The following is a 23,077-nucleotide window of genomic DNA, read 5'->3' as shown; positions in this document are numbered from 1 at the left end:
GGATCACAGACTCTCCAGCTGGTCAGGGCAAGGGGCCCCTAGGAGCCAGGCCAGGGCAGGCTGGCAGCTGCAATGTGTGAGTGCACCAAGAGTGGACTCCAGGGCCCTCCAAGCCTGGACCCTGCAGCCAGCCTGCCCTTGCCCTTCGCACCCCAGAGCAGGCTGGCAGGGGCTGCTTGGACCTTATGTACGTCTTATGGGGACGGGCAGAGGGAACTGAGAAGCTGGTGCTGATTGTGAGAGATTTGAACCCTGACCTCCAGCATCCAACTCACACACTCACATGCATGCACACATATATACACTCAGTCAGACACAACACACAGCTACAGAAACTGACATACACTCACACACAGGCATGGACGCACCGAGATGCTCATACATACAACAGACATGCAAGCAAACACAACTCAATCAGGCAGAGAAGACAGACAGACACACACACACAGTGTAAATACATATGCAATCCCACAGAAACATGGACATGCAGGTATCAGGGCAGCTGGATAGCGCAGCTACCCACAGACACACACAGACAGGCGGCACCGTCTCACACATACACAGCAGACACACAGACGTACGCCTCCGTACAACCCACACGCACACTCACACGTCATGGACCCATGGATAAACAGGTCACTATGCACGTAGATGCATAACGTGGCCATGCCTCTATTCACTCTCAAAGGCAGCCAGACCCCACCTGGACATGCACGGACACTGACAGCCAAGGAGATGCTATATCTATAACTTTCATGCACAAATGCATACACGCATGCAGAGAGACGGCCCCTACAGTGACCTGGTGAACCAGAGGGTCAGAACTCAGGCATGCGGGCTCCAAAGAAACCTCCACAACCCAGCCTGGCCACATGCAGGGCTGCAGGCCGGAAGAGCGGCAGCCTTTCCCTGCCCTGGCCAGCTGGCTATCCTCCAGGCCCTGGTGCAGATGGGGGGGCCAGGGAGGGAGTGGTCCAGCTGGCCGCCTGTGTTGCCTGCCTCTTGCAGTCCCAGCCTGGTGCATAGTAGGTGTTAAAACAAGAGCTCGGAGCTGGGCCCGGGTGTCCAGAATGGGCGCAGGAAGACCAGGCTGGAAGCCAGGTTTGCGGAGAGCCGGCCGGAGGTCTGCCCCGCCCCCGCAAGCCCCAGCCCCCTGCAAGCCCCCGACAGGCCTCCGCTCCGACCCCGCAGCGGTCAGGGGCTCTGCGGCCTGGGCGCCAGTCCGCCACACCTGAACGTCCCATGGCCGCGCCCCCACCTTCCTGCGCCTGCACAAGTTACCTTGGGCCCGGGGGCCCTTCGTCCCGCCCCCAGCTCCCATTGGCAGAGGCCTCCCTTTGTTAGCAGGGCGAGCCGCTGCCATAGGCCGGCAGGGCCGCCGGTCGCCCGGCCGCGGCCCCGCCCCGCCCCGCCCCGCCCCGCCCCGCCCGGCGCCTCCAGGAGCGCGCCTGCAGTCCCGCTCCCATATGCTGCGGCCGCGCGGCGCCCAGGGCAGCGGCGGCGGCGCCGACCCGGAGCGGCACGACCCGGCGCCGGGGGCGGGCCGCGTCCATGGGCCTGCGGCGGGCGCTCGGCGGCCGTGCGGGCGGGCGGCGGGGACCTCGCGCTCTGTGAGGCCCACGCCCGGGGCCGCCACGCAAGGGGAGGCGCCCGCGTTCCGGCGCCCGCGAGGCCCGACCGCCGCGCGGCACGGTGAGAGGCGGCCGGCCGCGGGGCATGCGGCGGCGCCCGCGCTGAGCGGCCCGCCCGCCGCCGTGGATGCTGCCGCCGCGCCGCCCGTCGTCCGCCGCGCGGCGCGCCCGGCCTGGCGAGGTCTCGGGGCCGGCGCCGCCGCCGCGCGACCATGTCGGCGGCCAAGGAGAACCCGTGCAGGAAGTTCCAGGCCAACATCTTCAACAAGAGCAAGTGTCAGAACTGCTTCAAGCCGCGCGAGTCCCATCTGCTCAACGACAAGGACCTGACGCAGGTGAGCGGGCCGCGCGGGCCTCGCGGGCGCGGGTGCGCCGGCCGGCGGGGGCTGTGCGGGGTCCGGGGCGCGGCGCGGCGGGGAGCGCGCGGGCGGCGCGGGACAAAGGGAGGCGCTCCGTTTTCCGCGGGGCGCCTCCTCCCGCTCCCCGCGGCCCGGCCGCCGCGTGAGTCGTGCCGGGGGTGCCGTGACTCCAACGTGCCTGCTTCTCCGCGGAGGGGACACAGGGCTCGGGAGGGGCCCGCCGCTGTCAGGACCCCGGCGTCTGTCTTGGGGCCGGGCTCGGACTCGTCCGCCCGGGGCGGCTGAGGCCGGAGGACTGTGCGGTGGCCCGTGGGCGCCCCTCTGGTCTGGCGCAGCCGCCCTCTTCCCCGTCGTGGTCGCCGTCGGCGGCCGGAGAGCGGGGCAGGGTCCCGAAGGCTGGCACGAGCGTCCGGCCTTCGAACTTCGGCTGGGGGGCCCGCTGTCGGCGGGGGGCTGGGGCTCCTCCCCGCCGGGCGTGGAGTGGGGACACGGGGTCGGAGGGCCGGGCCCCTTGCCTGGCCCGCGCTGTCGGGAGAGGGCTGGGTCCCGTCCCGGAGCTCCCGGGTCGGCGTCAGAGCCGCCGCCTCCAACGACGCCGAGTCCTGGGCCCGTCCCTGGAGTGGCTTCGGAGAGGAGGGCTTTGTGTGGGTGACAGCGGCCTGGGAAGTTGGGCTGCGGTCCCCGGTGGCCCTTGGGGCCCTCAGCGGTCGCCTGCGCTCCCGGCGCCCAGGGTTCTCCGGAGCACGGGCAGGGCTTTCGGACGTGCGGGGTCCTTGCCTCCCTGACCCAGCCTCGTCTCCGTCTCTTCAGGAGGCGTCTGTGGCCCCTCCTCGCCGTCCTGCCCAGCCTCCATCCTCTAAGAGCTTTCCCTCCCCTCCCCGAACGAGAGCAGGGGAGCTCCTTTCGCATTCCAGCCCGGTGTGACCCAGGTGTCGCCGTCCCTTTGCAGAAGAACCCCCGAGATGGAAAACATTGCTCTGAAGTGCCGCGCCTGGCTGTTTTTCATGGTGCTTAAGCGCTCCCAGGGTTTGACTTGTTTACATGGCAGAGCGGAGTCGGGTGGCAGGGCAGGGGTTGTGGCCTGGGATGTGGTGTCTTCCTCTGAGGTCAGGTTCCCAGCAGCCAGCGAAAGACCCCTTTTATCTAAAACCAAAAGCTTAACCAAACACTCAAGGCTGCAAAGTCATAGATTGTCAGGGCAGAAGGGCCAGGTCAGCTTGGGAAAGGGTGGAACTCAGTTTCCTGGTGAGTGTTCTGGGGTGGGGGATGGGCTTTAAGGGAGGTTCTCTCTTCTTGACTGGACGCCTTTTTCTGGGAAGCAGTTTATGTGCTGATGAGGGTCCTGGACCAGGAGTCAGGAGACTTTGCTTCTAATCTTGCTGTCACTTTCAGCTGCACGACCTTGAACAAGTCCCTTTGTATAGTTTCATTTCCTTTTCTATGAATTGGGACTAGGGATCCCTGGTTTACCACCCTCACCAGGCTGTCGTGGAAAGCAAGGAATGGTCTTATTCAACTTTTTTCTCTTACTACTTAAAAGATAGAAATTGCCTACCGAATAGGGAACTTGGGTTTAGGAAGTTTCTGGGCTTGGCAAGGGCTGTTCTGAGAGAGATTCATGGTTACTCCAAGCGACTGCCAAAATTGGTAAATTGGGTATTTACACCTCATCGGGCCTGTTTTCTGATTCTTAAGCTTAGATAAACTAGAGTGAAATCTGCATATTGGAGTTGAATCTGTTAAAAATTAAAAAAAAGTCTGTTGATTATTAATTGGATTCAAGAGAGGTTGTCAGAAATTTGAAGTACTTTACTCCTTTCGTTGTATTCGCAGTTTAATTGTGGATTTTGACGCAGACCCGAGTCTTGCAGGGCACAGCTGGAACGGTAATTTCTGAAATAATGAGTGGGGTTGTTTGTGCTGGGAGAGATCAGGCCGGCCTTCTACCTCCTGGGATCTTTCAGGAAGAAACTGCTCTTGAAAAGAGGAGGAGGGAGACCCCAGGGCTGTTGCCAATAACCTTAGCTGCTGCTCTCTGCATCCGGCCCTACCCCGGCCTCTTACTCTCATCCTCCTGGCTCCATCAGAAAACCTCAGCCAGTCGGTTCCCATCAGTCTGCCCCCTGGTTCCTGCTGCCCCTCCCCGCCCAGAGCTCGTTAGACCGTCAAGGCTGGAAGATAGACCAGTGATCATTGAGGCCACCACCCTCTAAGGCGCTATCTTTCAAGAGTTTCAAAATGTGGTAATTTAGGAAGACTGTGTAAGAAAGATTGGAGGGGGAGAAACTAGAGCTGGTATTTTAATATTCTAATGTCAGGTATTAAGGATCTGACTTTAGATGATAGCGATGAAAATAAATGGGAGGGGATGGAGTTAAAAAATAATCACAAATGAAGAATTATCAGATCTTGGAAACTGAAAGCATGCGGGTGATAAAGGAAAAGTCAAACATGACTTGAGATTTCAATTAATCTCAATTCCCTAGATTCTTCTTATCTTTTACCCTAGTAATTCATCCGGCTGTATTTTTATTTACTAAGTAGCATTTTGTACTTTAGATTTTTTTAGTGGATTAATATTATCGTCTGCTTTCTCTGGAGAAATACTTTTCTCTTGTCTTTGAACTCCTAGAAGTAATTTAGGGTATTAAAATTGTTGTAGACTTCACAAGGTTGTTAGCTATCATACTCTTAATTAAAAAAAAATTGTTGTAGAGACTATTAGCTGGATTTTTCCAGCGACTACTGAAAGAGCTTTAAGAAAACAGGCACAAACTATGAAGCGGAGGCAGGTAATTACTTTCTGTTGAAATCCCCAACAGTTGGGATTAGGCTTCTTTTGTGCCAAAACAATGGCAGTGTTTTCCAAGGTTTGTCCTAACCCTCTCAGTAGTGCCTGATTTGCTTGTCTTTTTTTTTTTTTAATATTTACCCCATTGTAAAAACTGCTCTTGTTTCTTTGAATCTGTTTTCCTGCTGATGAACTAGATTGCTTTTAAAAATGTTTTATACGTTATCTTCAAAAATCATATTGCATCCAGGCAAGCTGATGAAGAATTGCAGATCCTGGCAAACTCCTGGCGATACTCCAGTGCATTTACCAACAGGATATTTTTTGGTATGGTGGATTTTGATGAAGGTTCTGATGTATTTCAGATGGTAAGATCTTTGGTTTATTCTATTAAGTAGGAATAGGTAAACTGGATAAAGTGGAATACATCTTTTCCCATGGCCACAAGAAGTTAAATAGGACTTGTTTTATGTAAAATCTAGAATAGTTAGTGAAATAGAAACTAAACTTGAGCTAACCATGAAATGTAATGGTCAGCGCTAACCTTTTAGAATATGGAAATTGGGTAGTAATCAAGTAATTTTATATATGTTTTTTATTGTGGTAAAATAGACATAAAAATTACCATTTTAGCTATTTGTGTTTTTTTTTAAAGATTGGCACCTAGGCTAACAACTGTTGCCAATCTTTCTTTTTTTTGTTAAGGATTGGCACCTGGGCTAACTGTTGGCAATTTTTTTTCTTTTTCTTTTCTGCCTTATTTCCCAAACCCACCCTAGTACATAGTTGTATATCTTAGTTGCAGGTCCTTCTAGTTGTGGGATGTGGGACGTGGCCTGACGAGCGGTGCCATGTCCACACCCAGAATCCGAACCCTGGGCCACCGCAGCGGAGCGCGCGATCTTAACTACTCGGCCACGCAGCCGGCCCCATTTAGCCATTTTGAAGTGTACAGTTTATCAAGTAACTTTGTAAATCACAGCATAAATCCCGCCATTATGCCACCATTATGTAATATTGAAGTTCTTAGTATAGCTAGGCACCTGTCTTTACCCCCTTGCTTCTTGTCTTAGTGGAAAAGCTCCTTGATCTTGTCCAAAGCTTAAGCCTTTTTCTGTGCCCTGGATCCCGTACCCACCCGCTCTGTCAATCATGACCTCTCTCACTTGTATTTTTTTTAATTAAGACTATTTTTTTTAGAGCATTTTACAGGTTCACAGCAGAATTGAGGGGTAGATAGATTTCCCATATACTCCCTGCCCTTACACATGGAGAGCCTCCCGTTTTAGCAGCATCCCCAACCAGGGTGCTACATTTGTTACAGTTGATGAACCTACATTGACTCATGATAATCACCCAAGGTACATAGTTTACATTACAGTTCACTCTTGGTCATATACATTCTACTGGTTTGGGCAAATGTATAATGACATGTATCTGTTAACACAGTATCACAAAGAGTATTTTTACTGCAGTGAAAATCCTCTGTACTCTACTAATTCATCCCTCCCCTCTAATCTTTGGTAATCACTGATCTTTTTACTGTCTCCAGTTTTGCCTTTTCCAGAATGCCATTTAGTGGGAATCATACAGTATGTAGACTTTTCAGATTGACTTATTTCACTTAGTAATACGCATTTAAAGTTCCTCCATGTCTTTTCAGGGCTTGATAGCTCATTTCTTTTAAATGCTGAATAATATTCCATTGTCTAGATGTACCAGAGTTTCTTTATCCATCCACATACTGAGGGACATCTTGGTTGCTTCCAAGTTTTGGCAATTATGAGTAAAGCTGCTGTAAACATCGGTGTGCAGGTTTTTGTGCAGATGTAAGTTTTCATCTCCTTTGAGTAAATATCAAGGGGCACGATTGCTGGATCATATGGTAAGCGTATGTTTAGATTTGTAAGAAACTGCCAAAATATCTTCCAGAGTTGCTGTATCATTTTGCACTCCCAGCAGCAAAGAATGAGAGTTCCTGTTGCTCCACATCCTCAGCATTGGCTGTTGTCAGTGTTCTGCTATTTGGCCATTCTAATAGGTGTTTAGTGGTATCTCGTTCTGATCTACATTTCCCTGATGAATTATGATGTGGAGCATCTTTTCAAATGCTTATTTGCGATCTGTATATCTTCTTTGGTGAGACGTCTGTTAGGGTCTTGTGCGGGGTGGGGTCTTTTGCTGAGGAAGATGAGCCCTGAGCTAACATCTGTGCCAATCTTCCTCAATTTTTGTTTTTTTAAGGAAGATTAGCTCTGAGCTAGCATCTGCCACCAATCCTCCCCCTTTTGCTGGGGAAGATTGGCCCTGAGCTAACATTCGTGCCTATCTTCCTCTGTATATGTGAGACGCCTGCCACAGCGTGGCTTGATAAGCAGTGCATAGGTCCGCACCCAGGATCTGAACCAGTGAACCCTGGGCCACTGATGCAGAATGTGTGAACTTAACCGCTGTGCCACGGAGCTGGGCCCCAATATTCCTCTATTTTATATGTGGGTTACCGCCACAGCATGTCTGACGAGTGGTGTAAGTCTGTACCCGGGAACACGGGCCGCTGAAGCGAGGCACACTGAACTCAACCACTAGGCCACAGGGCCAGCCCCCATTGGGTTGCTTTTTAAATCAGATTGTTCTCTTATTGTTGAGTTTTAAGAGTTCTTTTTATATTTTAGATAATAATCATTCATCAGAAATGTCTTTTGCAAATTTTTTCTCCCATCCTGTGGCTTGTCATCTTGCTCTCTTGACTTTGTCTTTCACAGAGCGGAAATTTGTAATTAAGTACAACTTATCAATTATGTCTGTCATGGGTTGTGTCTTTGGTGTTTTATCTAAAAAGTCATCACTGTACCCAAAGTCATCTGGGTTTTCTCCTATGTTATCTTCTAGGAGTTTTATATTTTTCCCTTTTTCATTTAGGTCTATGATCCATTTTGAGTTAATTTTTGAGAAAAGTGTAAGATCCATGTCTAGATTAGGTGTTTTTTGTTTGTTTCTTTACTCATGGATGTCCAGTTGTTTTGACACCATTTGTTGAGATGACTATCCTTTTTGCATTTAACTGCCTTTTCTTTTTTGTCAAATATCACTTGGCTGTATTTATGTGGGTCTATTTCTGGGCTCTCCATTCCTTTCCATTGATCTGTTCGTCTTTTCTTTGCCAATCCCACACTGTCTTGATTACTTGTAGCCCGAAGTTGGGTAGTGTCAGTCCTCCAACTTTGTTCTCCTTCAATGTTGTCTTTTTGCTGTTCTGGGTTTGCCTCTTCATATAAACTTTAGCATCAGTTTGTCAATACCCACAAAATTGCTTGCTCGGATTTTGATTGGGATAGCACTGAATCTATAGATGAAGTTAGGAAGAACTGGGATCTTGACAATATTGAGTCTTCTCCATGAACATGGAGTGTCTCTGCATTTCTTTAGTTCTTTGATTTCTTTCATCACAGTTTTGTAGTTTTCCACGTATACATCTTGTACATGTTTTCCCGAATTTATATCTAAGCATTTCATTTTTGAGGATGGTAATGTAAATGATGTGTTTTTAATTTCAAATTTCTCTTGTTCATTGCTGGTATATAAGAAAGCAGTTGACTTTTGTATATTAACCTTGTATCCTGCAACCTTGCGGTAATCCCTTGTTAGTTTCAGGAGTTATCTTAGTTTATTTTTTCAGATCTTCTAAATAGGTGATCATGTTATTTGTGAACAAAAACAGCTTTATTTCTTCCTTCCCAATCTATATGCTTTTTATTTCCTTTTCTTGTCTTATTGCATTAACTAGAAATTCCAGTACGATGTTGAAAAGCAGTAATGAGAGGGGACATCCCCATACCTCATCTTAGTGGGATAGCTTTGAGTTTCTCATCATTGAGTATGATGTTAGCTGTAGGATTTTTGTAGATATTCTTTATCAAGTTGAGCAAGTTCCTGTCTACTCCTTGTTTACTGAGAGTTTTTATCATGAATAGGTTTAGATTTTGTCAAATGCTTTTCCTGAACCTATTGAAATGATCATGTGGGGTTTTTTTTAGCCTATTGATGTGATGGATAACATTAATTAACTTTTGAGTGTTGAACCAGCCTTGCATACTTGTGATAAATCCTAGCTGGTCATGGTGTATAATTCTTTTTATGTGTTGTTGATTTCATGTGCTGATTTTTTTTTTCTTAGGATTGGCAGGTGAGCTAACATCTGTTGCCAATCTGTTTTTTTTCTTCTCCCCAAAGCCCCCCAGTACATAGTTGTACATTGTAGTTGTAGGTCCTTCTGGTTGTGCTATATGGGACACTGCCCCAGCATGGCTTGATGAACGGTGCCATGTCTGTGCCCAGGATCCGAACCAGTGAAACCCTGGCCCAGTGAAGCGGTGTGCAGGAACTCAACCACTCGTCCATGGGGCCAGCCCTTAATTTTTTTTTTTATATGAGTACAGCACGTGAGATATTTATTATATAGACATACACAAGAGGGAGTATATTGCAACACTGTTTTATATTGGACTTTTTTTATTGAAGTTATGATAGTTTGCAACACCGTGAAATTTCAGTTGTACATTATTCTTTGTCAGTCACCATACATATGCACCCCTTTACCCTTTGTGCCCACCCCGCAGCCTCCTTCCCCCAGTAACCACTAAGCAGTTCTCTTTGTGCATGTGTTTGTTCGTCTTCCATATTTGAATGGGATCATACAGTGTTTATCTTTCTCTGCCTGGCTTACTTCACTTAACATAAAACCTTCAAGGTCCATCCATGTTGTTGCAAGTGGGATGATTTTGTCTTTTTTTTATGGCTGAGTAGTACTCCATTGTATATATATAACACATCTTCTTTATCCAGTCATCAGTTGATGGGCGCTTGAGTTGCTTCCACATCTTGGCTGTTGTGAATAATGCTGCAGTGAACATAGGGGTGCATAAGTTTCTTTGAATTGTCGATTTCATGTTCTTTGGATAAATACCCAGTAGTGGGATACTGTGTTATTTCTATTTTTAATGTTTTGAAAAATATTCATGCTGTTTTTCCATAGTTGCTGCACCAGTTTGTATTCCCACCAGCAGTGTATGAGGGTTCCCTTTTCTCCACACACTCTCCAACATTTGTTCTTTTTTGTCTTGGTGATTATAGCCATTCTGACAGGTGTAAGGTGATACTTAGTGTAGTTTTGATTTGCATTCTCCTGATGATTAGTGATGTTGAACATCTTTTCGTGTGCCTGTTGGCCATCTGCTTTGGAGAAATGTCTGTTCATATCCTCTGCCCATTTTTTTTATCAGGTTATTTTTTTGTTTTTGAATTATGTGAGTTCTTTATATATTTTGGAGATTAATCACTTGTTGGATATATGGTCAGCCAATATTTTCTCCCAGTTGGTGGGTTGTCTTTTCGTTTTCTTCCTGGTTTCCTTTGCATGCAGAAGCTCTTTAGTCTGATGAAACCCCATATGTTTGTTGTTGTTCTTTCTCTCTAACAACAGTGAATTTGATAGACCAATTTCCTTAAGGATTTCTAGATGGAGATACATGCTTTCGTAGATTATCCTTCGCTAATGTTGTCACTCATTAGTTTAGTCAAAACAGCCAAGATAGATGAGTCGATGAATGGCTGTTTTCAATGGTTATCTAGCTTCTGTCCCAGTCAGTAAACACTGTAAGTAATTTCTTTTTGCTGCTAAATAGTTGATTTGAAACAGTTACCCAGACATGATAAGTTCTATGAGACTGGGCAATAGTACATTTTCAAACATGGAGTAGAAACTTTGGACAGGATGTAAAGAGATCTGGCTTTTAAACAGATTTTAGTCCTTACTCTTTCTGTCTAGCTTTGTGACCATAGGGCAGTCGCCTGAACCCCTCTGTACCTATTTATTCTAATGTGAGTGCATTGTACTAAATCACCTCAGTGTCCCTTCCAGCACTACTGTTCTATGATGCAAAATATTAAAGATGGATTTACATTTTGAATAGAGATCATTCGTGATATTCAGGTTTGGTGTTAAATCAGCTGAAATGCAGGATGTTTTGTTGTCAGATTTCTGAAGAAGCTGTGAAATGCTTATGGGGGCCATTATAGCTGCTAATTGTATAATAATATGCATTGAAATATTTTTTAGAAAGGATACACTTGGAACCAATATGTTAATATCAGATGTTGATTTAAATGGGTTCTGCCGAATTATGAACAAGGATGAGATCAACAATGGTAACAGTATACTAATATTATAGAAAGTCAAAGCCCAAGGGACCTTCGATGCCATTTAATCAGCCCCTTCATTTTGACTGCTAAAGAAAACTGGCCCTAAAGAGATGAAGCAATTTACTGAAGGTTATTCCACGGAAATGCCTTCAGGTTTCCCATTTTGCTGCATATTCCCTATGGATTAGGTTCACTTGGAGATTCAAATTACTCCCTGGAGAAACGAAAACCCGCAGTTAATGGACCTTGACCGCAGTTAATCAGCCTTGGTTGCTTCCTGACATCTGAATTGTTGGGAGAAGGATCCTAATTAGAGACATTTGCCCGGAGGGGTGATGCAGGTTTTAGCAGTAAGGAGGAGTTTTGATTGACTCCTTTTAATACGTGAAAGTAGAATTTGGGTGGGGAGACAGCAGCAGTAGCCTAGAGATTACTCTTCAGAACTCTTTGTACTTCCTTTCACTCTCAACTTTCCCTGGGCGTAATTAGGGGAAAAAGTACTGATGACTGTCAATCATAAGATAAATACAAATCAAAATCACAGTGGCATACCACCTCACACCCATTAGGATGGCTACAATCAAAAGAACAAACTGAATGTTGGCAAGGATAGAGAGAAATTGGAACCCTCGTGCACTGCTGCGTAGTGGGAATATAAAATGGTGCAGCTGCTATGGAAAATAGTATGGCAATTCCTCAAAAAATTAAAAGTAGAATTACCATATGATCCAGCAATTCCTCTTCTGGGTACATATCCAAAAGAATTAGAAGCAGAATCTCAAAGAGATATTTGTACACCTACGTTCATAACAGCATTATTCACAATAGGCAAAAAGTAAAAGCAACCCAAGTGTTCATCGACAGGTGAATGGACAAAGAAAACGTGGTATATACATGTAAGGGAATATTACTCCGCTTTAGAATGAAGGAAATTCTGACACATACTATCACATGGATAAACCTTGAGGACGTTATGCTGAATGAAATAAGCCAGTCACAAAAGACGACTAATACTGTATGATTGCACTTATAGGAGGCGCCTACGGTAGTCATATTCATAGAGACAGACACAGTGGTGGTTGCCAGGGGCTGAAAGAAGCGAGAATAGGGAGTTATTTTTTAATGGATATAGAGTTTCAATTTTGCAAGATGAAAAGAATTCTGGAGGTTGCACAATAGTGTGATGAACTTAACGCTACTGAACTGTACATTTACAAATGGCAAAGATGGTCAATTTCTGTATATTGTACCACAGTTCAAAATTAAAACAGATGCTAATGCCTCGGCCCCGACTCCGTGTTGACGTATCCTCGCCGACACCACTTTGTATTTGGTCATTGTCCTGAAAATGTGAGTATAGCTGGATAGAGTAGGACTCGTGGTGGAAATGTTGAAGCATGATCTTCAGGCTCTTGTGGGTGACAATTTAGGGGCATTGAAATAAACCCTGCCTGCAGAATCAGTGATGACTAGTATATTTCTATTTTTTTTCTTTTCTTTGTGAGGAAGATTCACCCCGAGCTAACATCCCTGGCCAATTCCCCCCTTTTTTTTTCTTTGCATGAGGAAGATTAACCCCGAGCTGGTATCTGTGCTAATCTTCCCCTACTTTGTACGTGGAATGCCTACACAGCATGACTGACGAGTGGAATAGGTCTGCACCTGGGATCCGAACCCATGAACCCCCCAGGCAGCTGAAGCAGAGCACACAGAACTTTAACCTACTCAGCCGTGGGGCTGGCCCCTGATTAGTATATTCCAGTGAGTGCTTTGTATCCTTTTGTGTGTGTGGGAGGGGGAGGGGCAGGCAGCAAAGATTGGCCCTGAGCTAGTCTGTTGCAAATCTTCCTCTGTTTGCTTGAGGAAGATTGGCCCTGAGCTAACATCTGTTGCCAATCTTTCTCTTTTTGCTTGAGGAAGATTGTCACTGAGCTAAAATCTGTGCCAGTCTTCCTCTATTTCATGTGGGATGCTGCCATAGCGTGGCCTGATGAGCGGTGCTAGGTCCACGCCCAGGATCCAAACCTACGAACCCCAGGCTGCCAAAGCAAAGCATGCGAACTTAACCACTATGCCACCAGGCTGGTCCCCGAGAGTGCTTTGTAAATGATGACTTCCAGCTGGAAATAAAACTCTTAAGATGTGTTAGCTACCCAATATCCAGACTCAGAAATAATCCATTTGATCTGAACCTTCCAGTTTATAATGCTTGGCCATGGCTCTGTGGCCACCAGCTGCAGCTAGACAACTTTGGGTCTGAAGTTCTTTTTATGATCTTCATATAAAATAAGCGAAATGTTTTCTCCCCCTCCAAATACAGCTCAAACATTATAATTTCTGGGAAGCTTTCCTGACCTCTCAGTGTAGGTTATATACCCTTCCTCTCTTCTTTGGTGCATGCTGATCTGTATTATTTTATCGTATAACTGCCCTGTTTCTCTCCTAAACTGTAAGCTGCTTTGGAACAGGGGTATTGTCTTACTCGTCTTTGGCTCACTTTCTAAAATGCATACATGTAAGTAAGTACATGCCCAATAAATTTTCACTGATTGAAGAAAGAAAAAAGATGTTTACCCCTGAGTAGCGTGCTGTTTTGTGGTGGAAACAAACATGTAAACAAGTGCAATCCTATGTGCTAGTGGAAAAGTATGTGTTACAGCGTGGGTGCAGAGAAGGGTGTGATCGCTTGGGGGGATTGGGGTGGGGGGGAGAGGCTTATGTGACAGGAATTGAAATTTTAAAGGATGATTAGTTCACAAGGTAGATTTTTAAAGTCCTGAAACAGCAAAATATTCTTCTCAGTATAGTATTATTACAGTACTTTAAGAAAATCTTGTCAGTCATTTGTCTCCTGAGTCACACCCAAAGAGTTGCATGGTACTTGAAAATTTCTAAATGAACAAGAACGCACTACTTTAAAAACGTTCTTACCACTCTTACCCTCTTCCAGTTTTGAAATTCGTCCAAGGTGTCTTGTTTTAATTACCAATTTCCAAGTTCTTAGTAACTCTGAACATGTTTTCTTATGAGTTATCTGCAATTTCATTAGAACCAATTTGGGCCTCCATCTAATTCCAAAGGTCTCCCATGGAATCTTCTTAGAATTAAGGTAGAGAAACCTTAGGGAAACAGAGAGACTAGTAAGGAAGTTTGAGGAGAAAAGGGAAAAAAAGAGGCAGGTTTCCAGGACCAATTCAAGGACCCCTGAAAAGCCAACTACTTCTCTTCTTTTGTTGCTGGGTTTCTTCCTTTTTCCTCCCTTTTTTTCGTGAAGATCAAATTCATTCTCACAAAGCTGACCTCTCCTCACCTCTTTTTATCAAAATTTTCTTCCCTAATCATTCTATTTGGAAAAGCTCAAGCCAGAAGTACAAATACTCTCTAATCCTGATTCCTGGCCCTTTTTCTGGTAACAACATGTGAGGACAGCATGTGGATGTTTGTGACCATTTTATCTCACATTCGTGTAAAATACCAATGTTTTCCTAATATGCAAAATAAATACTAAAGTACCAGTATTGCCATTTTGTTATGGTATCATACATATTAAATTCAAGTCCCAAAAGCTTACCAGGAGAAAGGAAGATGAAATTCCCTGATAGTGACTAGCTAGATAGTTCTGTCAAATGTTAATTCAGATTAAGATAGTATTATGAATAAATGTAATAAAAGATGTGCAAGACATATACTGAAAACTACGGACCGTTGTTGAGAAAACTTAGAGAACACCTAAAATAAAGGATGTATCCTGTTCATAGATTTTAAAATTCAATATTATAAAGCTCTCAATTTTCATATCAATTCCAATAAAAATTCCAGCAGATTTTTGTGTTTGAAGATTGAAATGCTTATTTTAAAATTTATATGGCAATGTGAAGGGCCCAAAATAGCCAAGACAAAAAAATGGCAGAGTAAACAGCCCAGAGGGCCCATCCCTCCACAGAAACACTGAAAAAAGTGAGCAAAAACTGTCAGAATCAACTTTGTTGGAACTCTGGAAAATAGTCAAAGGTTTAAAGCAACTAAGTGAATGCTGAATGAAGAAAAAGGCAACTTCAGCGTGGTAGGAGAGCTCTGTGGTGTTTCAGCCTTGCCCCATCCCCTGACTTTGGTGTGGCAGAGTCTTGAAGACAGCAGTCTGTATTCCCAGCATGGGTAACTGGTCACAGAGAGAGCAGAGCAGACCTTCTTCCCAACAAATTGTGTTTGTTTCGACCTGTCTGTAGGTTCCATGAAGGAATGCTGTAAGGAGCTTGTGTTAGTTTCACCTAACTCAGAAATCTCTCAGGGTAGAAAAGCAGCTATGCATGGGGTGTTCCTCAAAAATAAGGAAAGACAAACGAACAAGCTACTGCTGCTTGGGGCACAACATTGCAGTTGTGGCAAACAGTGGATATGCCAGAAGTCTGGGAGGAAGAGCTGAGAAGAGATTTACTTTGGGAAGCAAAGGCTTGATATACCCAGAACAGGATGCATGCTCAGAAAAGATATGAGTTCTCTAAGCTTTCACCTCTGGCTGTCATTATGCTTCATAGGAGCAGGAAGTGAAGGCTAAGGCAGAGTAGTATACAGACTGGCTAAGTGCTGAAGGAGTGTACCAACACAAAGCAAGCTGCAAAGATCAAGAAAGTATTTTCTTTTTTTGCCTCCAGGTGTTAAAGGAAATCAGTCTCAAATCATTAGATGACCACTAAGCTAGTGAAACAGAAACTTCAGTGTTGAGACATGAAAAAGAATACAGTCTTTACAAAGACAGTTTAGAAAATGCACTAAGCAAAAACTACAACCTACAACATGCAGCAAGAACAAACCTTGGGAAAGGAGGAGAATTTGATTTTCAGAGTTAACACATTCTGATGTTGAAAATGTCGTTTTCAACAAAAATTATGAGGGACATAAGGAAATAAGAAAATACGGCCATTCACGGGGGAGAAAAAGAGAAACTATACCTCAGGAAGCCCAGACATTGGACTTACTAGAAAAAGACTTTACATCAGCTATTTAAAATATGTTCTGAGAGCTAAAGGGAACAATGGCCAAAGAACTAAAGGAAACTAGATGAATAATCTCACCAAACAGAGAATATCAATAAAGAGCTATACCATAACAATAACAACAACAAAATGATAATTATGTGAGGTAAAGAATGTATTAACTAACCTTATTGTGGTAACATTTCACAATATGTGTATATCAAATCATCATGTTGTACACCTTTAACTTACACAATGTTTTATGCCAATTATATCTTAATAAAGCTGGAAGAAATAAAACATTGTTCTTGGGGAAAAAACCAAAGAGATAGATATCATAAAAAAGAACTAAATAGAAATTGTTGAGCTGAAAGATACAGTAAGGGAAAAAAAATTACTCAAGGGCTTCCAAAACATATTCGAGCAAGTAGAAGAAAAATAGTGAACAGGAAGATAAGTTAATTACAATTATCCAGTTGGAAAACCTGAAAGAAAAAACAATGAAGAAAACAGAAACTGAGAGAACTGTGGGACACCATCAAGCACACCAGTACACACGTAATGAGAATCCCAGCAGGAGAGGAGAGAGCGAAAAGGCAGAAAGAACACATCATGAAAGAATGGCCGAAAACTTCCCAAATTTAGTGGAAGACATCAATCTAAATGTCTAAGAAGCTTGTCAAACTCCAAGTAAAATAAACACAAAGAGCTCCATACCAAGACAGACAGAGAATCTTGAAAGGACTGAGAGAGAAGTGATTTGTCATGTACAGAGATCCTTAGTAAGACTAAGAGCCGATTCCTCATTAGAAACCAAGAAGGTCAGAAAGCAGTGGGATGATGTATTTAAAGTGCTGAAAGAAAAAAAATGTCAACCAAGAATTCTAGATCTGGCATAACAATCCTTCAAAAATGAAGGAAAAGTTAAGACATTCTCAGATAAGCAAAAGCTGAGTTTGTTTTCAGTAGATCTTCCCAACAAGAAATGCCAAAGCAAGGCCTTCTTTTATGCTGAAATTAAAGTATACTAGGTGGTATCTCAGAGCCATAAGAAGAAATAAAGAACACTAGTAAATGTAACCACATAGGTAAATATAAAAGCCAGTATTATTGCATTTCCGGTTTGTGACTCCTCTTTATATTCCTATAAGATTTAAAAGGATATGCATGAAATAATTATAAATCTATGTTAATGAGCATACAATGTATAAAGATGTAAGTTTGATGATAATAAGATAAAAGGGAAAGGATGGAGTCATATAGGATCAAAGTTTTTATATCCTTTTGAAGTTAAGTTAGCATTAATTCACAGTAGATTGTTATGTTTAAGATGTTTATTGTAGTTCTAGGAAGCCCACTATGAAAATAATGTAAAAATACACAGAAAAGGAAGTGAGAAGAGAATCAAAATGATACACTCCAAAAAATCAATTAAACACAAAAGTGAGCAGTAATGGAGGAAATGAAGAACAAATTATATATGACGTAGAGAAAACAAATAGCAAAATAGAATAAATAAGTCCTTCATAATCACTAATTACTTAAATGTAAATGAGTTAAACTCTCCAATTAGAAGGCAGAGAATGGGGGCTGGCCCCGTGGCCAAGTGGTTAAGTTTGTGCACTCCACTTCCGCAGGCTCGGGTTTCACTGGTTCGAATCCTGGGCACGGACATGGCACTGCCCATTAGGCCATGCTGAGACAGCGTCCCACATGCCACAACTAGAAGGACCCACAACTAAAAATACACAACTATGTACCGGGGGGCTTTGGGAAGAAAAAGGAAAAATAAAATCTTTAAAGAGAAAAAAAAAGACATAGAATGGCAAAATGGATTTAAAAACCTCTAAAATACAACTGAGGGCTGTCTACAAGAGACTCCCTTTAGGTGCGAAGAAGCAAATAGGTCAAAAATGAAAGAATAGAAAAAGATATTCCATGCAAGTAGCAACCAAAGACAGCTAGGGAAACTGTATTACTATCAGACGAAATAGACTTTAGGTCAAAATTGTTACAAGAGACAAAAAAGGACATTATGTATTGATAAAAGGGTCAATTCATCAAGAGAATATAATAATTAAAAACATATGTGCACCTAACCATGATGCCCCAACATATATGAAGCAAATATTCATAGAATTGAAGGTGAAGGGGGAAATAGACAGTTCTATAATAATAGCTGAAGAATTCACTACTCTACTTTCAATAATGAATAGAACAGCCAGAAAGAAGATCATCAAGGAAACAGAGGGCCTGAGCAATACCATAAACCAACTAGAGTCGCTTGTATAGAACACTTCACGCAACAAGAGCAAAATTCACATTTTTGTCTTGTGCACATGGAGCATTTGCCAGGTTAGACCATATATAAGGCCACAGGCAGGAGTCAATAAATTTAAAAAGATTGGAATCTACAAAGTATCTTCTCTGACTACAATGGAACAAAACCAGAAATCAATAACAGATGGAAATTCGGAAAACTTATAAATATGTATAAATTAAACAGTACACTCTTTTTTTTCCAATTATTTTATTGAGGTCATATTGGTTTATAACATTGAGTAATTTCAGGTGTACATTATTATTTATCAGATTTTTGATAGACTGCATCGTGCTCACCAACAAGAGTCTAAATTTTATCAGTCACCATATATATGTGCCCCTTTACCCCTTTTGACCACCCTCCCAACCCCTTCCACTCTGGTAACTACTAATCTGTTCTCTTTATCTGTGTGTTATCTTCCACATATGAGAGAAATAATATAGTGTTTGTCTTTCTCTGTCTCGCTTATTTCGCTTAACATAATACCCTCAAGGTCCATCCATGTTGTTGCAAACGGAATGATTTGTCTTTCTTTAGAGCTGTATTTAGAGTATTCCATTGTATATATAAACCGCATCTTCTTTATCCATGCATCAGTTGATGGGCACTTGGGTTGCTTCCACCTCTTGGCTATTGTGAATATTGCTGCAATGAACATAGGGGTGCACAATCTCTTCGAATTGTTGATTTCATGTTCTTTGGACAAAGACCAAGTAGTAGGATAGCTGTATTTTATGATATTTCTATTAATTTTTTTAGAAATCTCTACTATTTTCCATAGTGGCTGCAAGACTTTGCATTCCCACCAGCAGTGTATGAGGGTTCCCTTTTCTCCACATCTTCTCCAACATTTGTTAATTTTTTTTGTCTTTGTAATTACAGCCATTCTGACAGGTGTGAGGTGATATCTTTGTAGTTTTGATTTGCATTTTCCTAAAAATTAGTGATGCTGAACATCTTTTCATGTGCCTGTTAGCCATCAGTATATCTTCTTTGGAAAAATGTCTGTTCACATCTTCTGCCCACTTTTTGATTAGGTTGTTTGTTTTATTGTTGTTGAGTTGTATGAGTTCTTTATATATTTTGGAAATTAATCCCTTGTCACATATAAAACTAGTAAATATTTTCTCCCAGTTGGTGGGTTGTCTTTTCATTTTGTTCATGGTTCCCTTTGCCTTGCAGAAGCTTTTTAGTCTGATGTAGACCTGTTTGTTTATTTTTCTTTTGTTTCCCTTGCCTGAGGAGACATGGTATTCAAAAAGATGCTGCTAAGACCGATGTCAAAGAGTGTACTACCTATATTTTCTTGTATAAGTTTTATGGTTTCAGGTCTTTAATTCAAGTCTTTAATCCATTTTGAGTTAATTTTTATGTATGGTGTAAGATAATGGTCTATTTTCATTCTTTTGCATGTGGCTGTCTAGTTTTCCTAACACCATTTATTGAAGAGACTTTCCTTTCTCTATTGTATGTGCTTGGCTCCTTTGTCAAAGATTAGCTGTCCATAGAGTGTGCTTTCAGTTCTGTTCCATTGATCCGTGTGTCTGTTTTTGTTCCAGTACCATGCTTTTTGATTACTCTAGCTTTGTAGTATATTTTAAAGTCAGGGATTGTGATGCCTCCAGCTTCGTTCTTTTTTCTCAGGATTCCTTTTGCTATTCGGGGTCTTTTGTTGTTCCATATGAGTTTTAGGATTCTTTATTTTATTTCCATGAAGAATGTCATTGGGATTCTGATTGGGATTGCATTGAATCTGTAGATTGCTTTAGGTAATATGGACCTTTTAACTATGTTTACTGTTCCAATCCATGAGCATGGAATATCTTTCCCTTTCTTTATGTCTTCTTTGACTTCTTTCCATAATGTCTTAGACTTTTAAGTGTAGAGGTCTTTCACGTCCTTGGTTAAATTTGTTCCTAGATATTTTATTCTTTTTGTTGTGATTGTAAATGGGATCATATTCTTGACCTCACTCTGTTAGTTATTAGAGTATAGAAATGCAACTGATTTTTCTAAGCTGACATTCCATCCTGCAGCTTTTCTGTAGTTGTTGATTATTTCTAATAGTTTTCTGGTAGATTCTTTAGAGTTTTATATATATAGAATCACATCATCTGCAAACAGTGAGAGTTCTACTTCTTCTCCACTTTGGACCTCTTTTTTCTTTTTCTTGCCTAATTGCACTGGCCAAAACCTCCAGTAGTATAGGAGTGGTGAGAGTGAGCACCCTTGTCTTGTGCCTGTTCTCAGAGGGATGGCTTTCAGTTTTTCACCATTAAGTATGATGTTGGCTGTGGGTTTGTCATATATGGCCTTAATTATCTTGAGATACTTTCCTTCTATACCCATTTTGTTGAGAGTTTTTATCATAAATTGATGTTGGATCTTGTCAAATGCGTTCTCTGCATCTATTGAGATGATCATGTGGGTTTTATTCCTCATTTTGTTAATGTGGTGTATCACATTGATCGACTTGCAGATGTACAGTCCACGCATCCCTGGTATAAATCCCACTTGACCGAGGTGTATGATCCTTTTAATGTATTGCTATATTCAGTTTGCCAATATTTTGTTGAGCATGTTTTCGTCTATGTTCATCTGCAACACTGGCCTGTAATTTTCTTTGTTTGTGTTGTCCTTGTCTGGTTTTGGTATTGGGGTGATCTTGGCCTCATAGAATGAGTTCTGAAGCATTTTTTCTTCTTCAATTTTTTGGATAGTTTGAGAAGGATAGGTATTAAATCTTCTTTGAATGTTTGGTAGAATTCTCCAGAGAAGCCATCTGGTCCTGGACTTTTATTTTTTGGGAGGTTTTTGATTACTGTTTCAATCTCTTTACTTTGGTCTTTTCAGATGCTATATTTCTTCTTGATTCAGTTTTGGGAGGTTGTATGGTTCTAAGAACTTATCCATTTCTTCTAGGTTGTCCAAGTTGTTGTCATATATTTTTTCATAGTATTCTCTTATAATCTTTTGTATTTCTGTGTATCTGTTTTAATTTCTCCTCTTTCACTTTTAATTTTATTTACTTGAGCCTTCTCTCTTTTTTCCTTAGTAAGTCTGGCTAAGAGTTTGTCAATTTTGTTTATCTTCTCAAAGAGCCAGCTCTTAGTTCAATTGATTCTTGCTATTGCTTTTTTAGTCTCTATTTTATTTATTTCTGCTCTAATTTTTATTATTTCCCTCCTTGTGATTATTTCAGCTTGGTTTGTTCTTCTTTTTCTAATTCTGTTAGGTGTAGTTTAAGATTACTTATTTGAGATTTTTCGTCTTTGTTGAGGTAGGCCTCTATTGCTGTAAATTTCCCTCTTAGCCCCACTTTTGCTTCATCCCATAAGAGTTGGTATGTTGTGTTTTCATTTTCATTTGTCTCCAGGTATTTTTTGATTTCTCCATTGACCCACTGGTTGTTCAGTAGCATGTTGTTTAGTCTCAACATATTTGTGACTTTCCCATCCTTTTTCTTGTATCTGATTTCTAGTTTCATAGCATTGTGGTCAGAAAAGATCCTTGATATTATTTCAATCTTCTTCAATTTCTTGAGGCTTGCCTTGTTTCCCAACATATGGTCTATCCTTGAGAATGTTCCATGTGCACTTGAGAAGAATGTGTATTCTGCTGTTTTTTGCATAGAATGTTCTCTGTTAAGTCTATCTTGAACAGTATTGCATTTAAGGCTACTGTTTCCTTGTTGACTTTCTGTCTGGATGATCTATCCGTTGATCTAAATGGAGTGTTGAAGTCCACTACTATTATTGTGTTGCTGTTGATTTCTCCCTTTAGGTCTGTTAATAGTTGCTTTTTCTACTTTGGTGCTCCTGTGTTAGGTGCGTATATATTCATAAGCATTATGTCCTCTTGGTGGAATGTCCATTTTTTATTGTATGCTGCCTGCCCCTCCATGTCTCTCATTGTCTTTTTTATCTTGAAATCTGCTTTGTCTGATACAAGTATGGCAACACCTTCTTTCTCTTGCTTTCCATTTGCTTGGACTGTCGTCTTCCATACCTTCACTCTGTCCATATATTTGTCTTTACAGTTGGGATGTGTTTCCTGGAGGCAGCATATTGTTGGGTTTTGTTTTTTAATCCGTCTAGCTACTCTCTGTCTTTTGACTGGAGAATTCCATATATTTACATTTAGAGTGATTATTGATATATGAGGGCTTAATATTGCCATTCTGTCTCTTGTTTTCTGGTTGCTCTATATTTCTATCATTTCTTTTCCCTTGTATTTCTGACTGCTATTTCAGACTGGTGGTTTTCTGTGACGGTTTTCTCAATTTTCTGCCAGAGTCCCGCCCCGGCCGAGTCCAGGTTCCTGAGGGATGGATGGCGTCGGCGCAATGAGGGGAAAATAAAGGGGACGTGAGACTTGGGTTGGTGTTAGCAAGTCCAACTTTACTGTGCACAAGTGTCGTATTTATATTTTTCAGGATTAGTACAGAAATAGCTCTACAAATATTCTCGGAGAGATAAGGAAGTAAAAAACGAGCACAAGAATATTTATTAGCATTCTATTCTATAGAGCCTAAAGTTAATGGTAGTCTTCTCCACAATTAACTAGTGTTTATTGTCTCTAAGCTAAAAGAGATAGGTACCTAGACTTCTGTTGTAATTCATGGTAAGGTTAAATCAAAGAGGGAAGGTCCAGGCCTCCGGACCGTCTGGTTACATGCTGATGGAGCCATCCCTGCCTCCCTCAATCATTTATGCCATTAGTGTAGATGGTTAATGGGAACAAAAGGTGACTCCAGGGTATCTTATCCCCAGGGCTAATTGCATTCTCAGTGGGCAGTTAAA

General features: G+C 42.4%; 1 protein-coding gene across 5 annotated transcripts in view; it reads left to right on the top strand.

Moving 5' to 3' along the window:
• Positions 1-1,819: 1,819 nt before the first annotated feature.
• The window catches only part of LOC123284404 (serine/threonine-protein phosphatase 2A regulatory subunit B'' subunit beta-like), a 145,176-nt gene continuing 123,918 nt past the window's right edge, over positions 1,820-23,077 (top strand). For 4 of the 5 annotated variants that reach the window (XR_011500669.1, XM_070503584.1, XM_070503586.1 and 1 more), the window contains exon 1: positions 1,834-1,966. Coding sequence is in view for 4 of the 5 variants with exons in the window: in XM_070503584.1 (XP_070359685.1) it covers positions 1,844-1,966 (123 nt within the window). In the remaining variant the exon portion in view is untranslated. Of the gene's footprint in view, positions 1,967-23,077 lie in introns of all 5 variants that reach the window. The other variant, XM_070503585.1, reaches the window with a different exon arrangement.

The sequence above is a fragment of the Equus asinus genome, unplaced genomic scaffold (assembly GCF_041296235.1).
Source record: "Equus asinus isolate D_3611 breed Donkey unplaced genomic scaffold, EquAss-T2T_v2 contig_3, whole genome shotgun sequence".
NCBI classification, from domain to species: Eukaryota; Metazoa; Chordata; class Mammalia; order Perissodactyla; family Equidae; genus Equus; species Equus asinus.
The sequence above is the reverse complement of the archived record's forward strand: the minus strand, read 5'-3'. Positions and strand labels throughout refer to the sequence as shown.